A 3787-nucleotide genomic window follows, 5' to 3' on the forward strand; every position below is an offset into this window, starting at 1 on the left:
CTCGCTCGGGCGGACCGAGTTGCCGGCCCGGGGGCTCATGGCTTGTGTGTCGTTTGTAGGCCTGCTGGGACCGGGGCTTCAGGAGGACACCATGACCGGGAGGTGAGTGGCCTGCCCCACTCGGAGGGCTCTCAGCTCGTTGTTACCGTACGCTTCTTGCAAACTGAGCGTTTCTGAGCGTGGTTTTTTTAAAGCTGCGGACAGTGATCCGGTTTCCCTGTGGGTCCTCTCGTTTTCCAGGACAGCTCCTCTGTTAGAGTGGCTGGGTGCTGTTACTGTGGCTCTCTCTTCTGAAGCCTTAAACTAGTTGTAGCTGCTCGTACGGTGTGCCACGCTCTCCTGAGCCTGTCAGTAGATGCAGCGTATTAATGATGGTTTTGTTAGCACAGTATTCGTGAACCTTCAGCGTACACTAGAGGCCTCGACATTCGGCTTCCTTGAGTAAGGGAGCTACTCTGCTATCGAGTTTTCTTATGGATATAGGGGTTGAGGTGGTAAAGAGTGGAGGAATTGAAGTAAATTACTAAATTTTGGTCTTAATCTGTAGGGTCTGTCTTCTGTTGTGTATGTGTGGAAGGTGGAACTGGATAGCTTAGTCTAATACTGTTGTGTTCTGGGACAGTTGCTGGATGCAGTTGAGACAGTCGTGATGTGCTCATGGTGTGAGGAATGAGTCTTATAATTGCTTTAGTTCACAGGATGTATAGAGAAAAGCAATGTTTACTCATTACAGAAGGTTTATAGACATTTAAAACATAGCAGCTATTATTGTTGGAGCACTTCAGGTTTGGTATGAAGCCTGTAGTGTCAGAAGCTTCTGACAAGCAGAAAGATACCAAGTTCTTATAAAGACTTCATGTCCCAGTTACTTGGCTTTCCTCTGTTCATTAAATGTAAGGATTTGCAGTAATTCAGTAAAAGCAAGATCAGTGGGGCTTTTCCTCAGCTAAATTTCTAGTGGTGTGCGTAGTTCCTACTGAAAACAGCATGCATTTGATACTTTATAATTTATAAATGTTTTCAATGCCTTTAGGCTGTGGTGCAAGGCCACTTTTGCTGGCTACAAGCGTGGCCTTCGAAACCAGCGGGAGCACACTGCCCTCCTCAAAATTGAAGGTGTTTATGCCCGTCAAGAGACAGACTTCTACTTGGGCAAGAGGTGTGCCTATGTATACAAAGCTAAAAAGTAAGTAACTTCTTATTTTTATGCTAAATTAGCCAACTGCTGTATTGGCTCTTGCAAATGCCAGGACGTGAGCAGTCTGTTTATAGAACTTTTGCTAGAAGAACAATAAATTAAACTCTATTTATCAACATAATGTCCATGGAGAACTGTGTAGACTGATTTTTAAAGTCCTTGGTTGCTTTCATTGGCTTATGTGATCATGAAATTACATGAAATAATCAGTTACTGTTATTATGTGTTACAAATTGTGTTAGCAAATGGGATGAACAAATTTTGCCTAAGACTGGCAAAAACTGAAGGCAGCTTGATAGAGTAAACTGGAGTGAGGTGAATTTGTCGAGTGCTGTGAGCTATTGAGTTACTTTAACAGCAGAACTATTTTGTGAAGCCTGGAGAGATTTTTAACGTGGCTTTTGCGTGCCCGTGTTGGAGCACTGTCCCTTCTGCTGTGCTGGCATTGGTGGAGGCCTTAAGAGCAGGTACTTATTACCTTCCACTTACTGCTGCTTTAAATGTAGTTGTTCGAGTTCAGATACGGGAGTTCAGAATTGCCCTGAATCAAATTGATCAGACTGTCATTTCCCAGATGGCTCATGGCTTTTCTTGTAAAGCACTTTTTTGCAGTCTTAGCCTAGTGGCTGAAATGGGTGAGATTTTGGGTTGATCATCTTAGTAGTTGCATTTTCCAAATGTTTAAGTTTTGTGACTTGTAAATAGTTCTCCACTGGAGCTGCTGACAAATCACAAGCTGCAACACTTGCATGATTTGAAAGGTAAAAAAGATCTCCGGTCTAGCAAATTTGACAGGTAAATAAGTGGAACATGGTTGAACTAAAGATGGCTGTGGATAAAGTTCTGGAAGTGCCTTAAAGAGGCTGTGTTGTCAGCTATGTGAGCTGTGCCAGGTGTGCTCAGCGCTTCTTTTCCTCTCTTTCCAGCAACACTGTCACCCCGGGCGGCAAGCCCAACAGGACGCGAGTGATCTGGGGGAAGGTGACCCGCGCCCACGGGAACAGCGGCATGGTTCGTGCCAAGTTCCGCTCCAACCTTCCTGCCAAGGCCATTGGACACAGAATCCGGGTGGTAAGTGATTGTATTTTAGCAGCAAGATATTTACTGGCAGTTTTTGAGGTGCCTTTTAATCCCACACGGTATGAGGGAAAACTCGAGCTGTTGCTGTTGGGTATTCAACGTGGTGCTTTGATAAGGGCTCCTTTTGGAGCTGGGAGGGGTTGTGGCTTTAGCCACAAGGCTTCAATGAGACTGTCCCTTTAGGCCCATCACCCAGGGGTTTGATGTGAAACTTCCTAGTGATGTTGCTGCACATTTTCATTCTTGCATCTCTTCTGTGTAAGTGGGAGGGGCTGCGTTTATGGCAGTTGAAGAGGTGGATTATCTAGATTGTAACAACAAAACTTGTGTTCAGAGTAGCGCTGTCCAGTAACAGGATTTCTAACATGATTCTGCTCTTCTCTTTTACAGATGCTGTATCCATCCAGGATCTAAATTTTTATTGAAAATAAAACAGAGAATCTGTTTAATTTTTGTGCGTCTCTATTTTTATTCCCTCCACCTATTTTGAGGGACTTGGTTCTTTTTCAGTAGCATATCCGAGTTCAGAGCACAGGGATGGAGTAGTGACTCTAAGCAAATGGGTTGCAGCCTTTACTGCAGCCTGCCTGTGCCTCCTGTCATGGGGTCTGAATGGTTTGCAGAGCCAGACAATAAATGTTTACAACCTCAGAAACTGTGCACACAAGCTTATGCAGAACATGAGAAATATTTCCTTGCCTTTGTACTAGCAGGAAGCTTCTTACTCCTGTTTCTCTTGCACTTGAGACAAAACTGTAATGGACACTAAATCCTAGCAGTCTTAACTGTGATCTGAAAGTAGTGTTTCTAGTACATTCACAATGAATGAGACCATATGTACCTGTGCAGCATGTGTGCTTGTAGCATCTGCTCTGTGAAATTTATTTGGACACATTTTCATCACACAACTGTGCCCGAGTGTTAATACTTGCTGATTTCTTGGCCAGCCTCATCACGATACATAATGCAGGGTGGGAAGGATCCTTAGATCAGACTAATGTATCGCTTTCATGAGTGCTTTAAGGCTTGTTGAACAAGAAAAAAGGGTAAAAAAATGAATTTAAATGTATTTAAATGCAAGTCTTGGAGTTTCTTAGTATGTCCCTCAAAAATATTGGGTAGTTCTGAGGGAGGTCTCAGGCTGCCATGGTTGCTGCTGGTGTCACTGTCCCAGAATGACCCTTGGTACCCAGAGAGTGTGGTGCCGTGTGGTTGGTCCCTCATGTGGGAAGCATCCTTACGCAGTGAGACAGGTGAGCTGCTGCATTGCCCTGGCCTTCCCTTGGTCCCACTTCAGTGCAGGTCCCTCCTTGCCCATGAGAGAGCTTTACTCTTCCCTGCATGCTGTGGGGAGCCCTTTGAGCTGGGGGCTGGGCTGGTGTTTCATAACATCCTCTTCTGAAGGAGGTGGAGTAGTCATCTATTTGGAGTATGTTATTGGGTAAATTAAGACTCACAACTGGACCTGGCTTCTTAGCTCTGGTATAGAAATTCTTCCACTGGATTTGC

At 44.6% G+C, this 3787-nt stretch overlaps 1 protein-coding gene across 1 annotated transcript; it reads left to right on the forward strand.

Moving 5' to 3' along the window:
* Positions 1–44: 44 nt before the first annotated feature.
* Positions 45–2727, forward strand: RPL35A (ribosomal protein L35a). The gene is made up of 4 exons (XM_010192962.1): positions 45–102; positions 1034–1186; positions 2125–2269; positions 2669–2727. The coding sequence occupies exons 1-4, from the start codon at positions 92–94 to the stop codon at positions 2690–2692; spliced, it is 333 nt and encodes a 110-aa protein (XP_010191264.1). The 5' UTR covers positions 45–91; the 3' UTR covers positions 2693–2727.
* Positions 2728–3787: the final 1060 nt, after the last annotated feature.

This window comes from Mesitornis unicolor, unplaced genomic scaffold (assembly GCF_000695765.1).
Source record: "Mesitornis unicolor isolate BGI_N332 unplaced genomic scaffold, ASM69576v1 scaffold29119, whole genome shotgun sequence".
NCBI lineage: Eukaryota > Metazoa > Chordata > Aves > Mesitornithiformes > Mesitornithidae > Mesitornis > Mesitornis unicolor.

Coding starts and splice junctions, on each gene's coding strand:
- RPL35A (XM_010192962.1), top strand. Junction 1,187..2,124: donor TATGTATACAAAGCTAAAAA/GTAAGTAACTTC, acceptor CTCTCTTTCCAG/CAACACTGTCACCCCGGGCG. Junction 2,270..2,668: donor TTGGACACAGAATCCGGGTG/GTAAGTGATTGT, acceptor TCTCTTTTACAG/ATGCTGTATCCATCCAGGAT.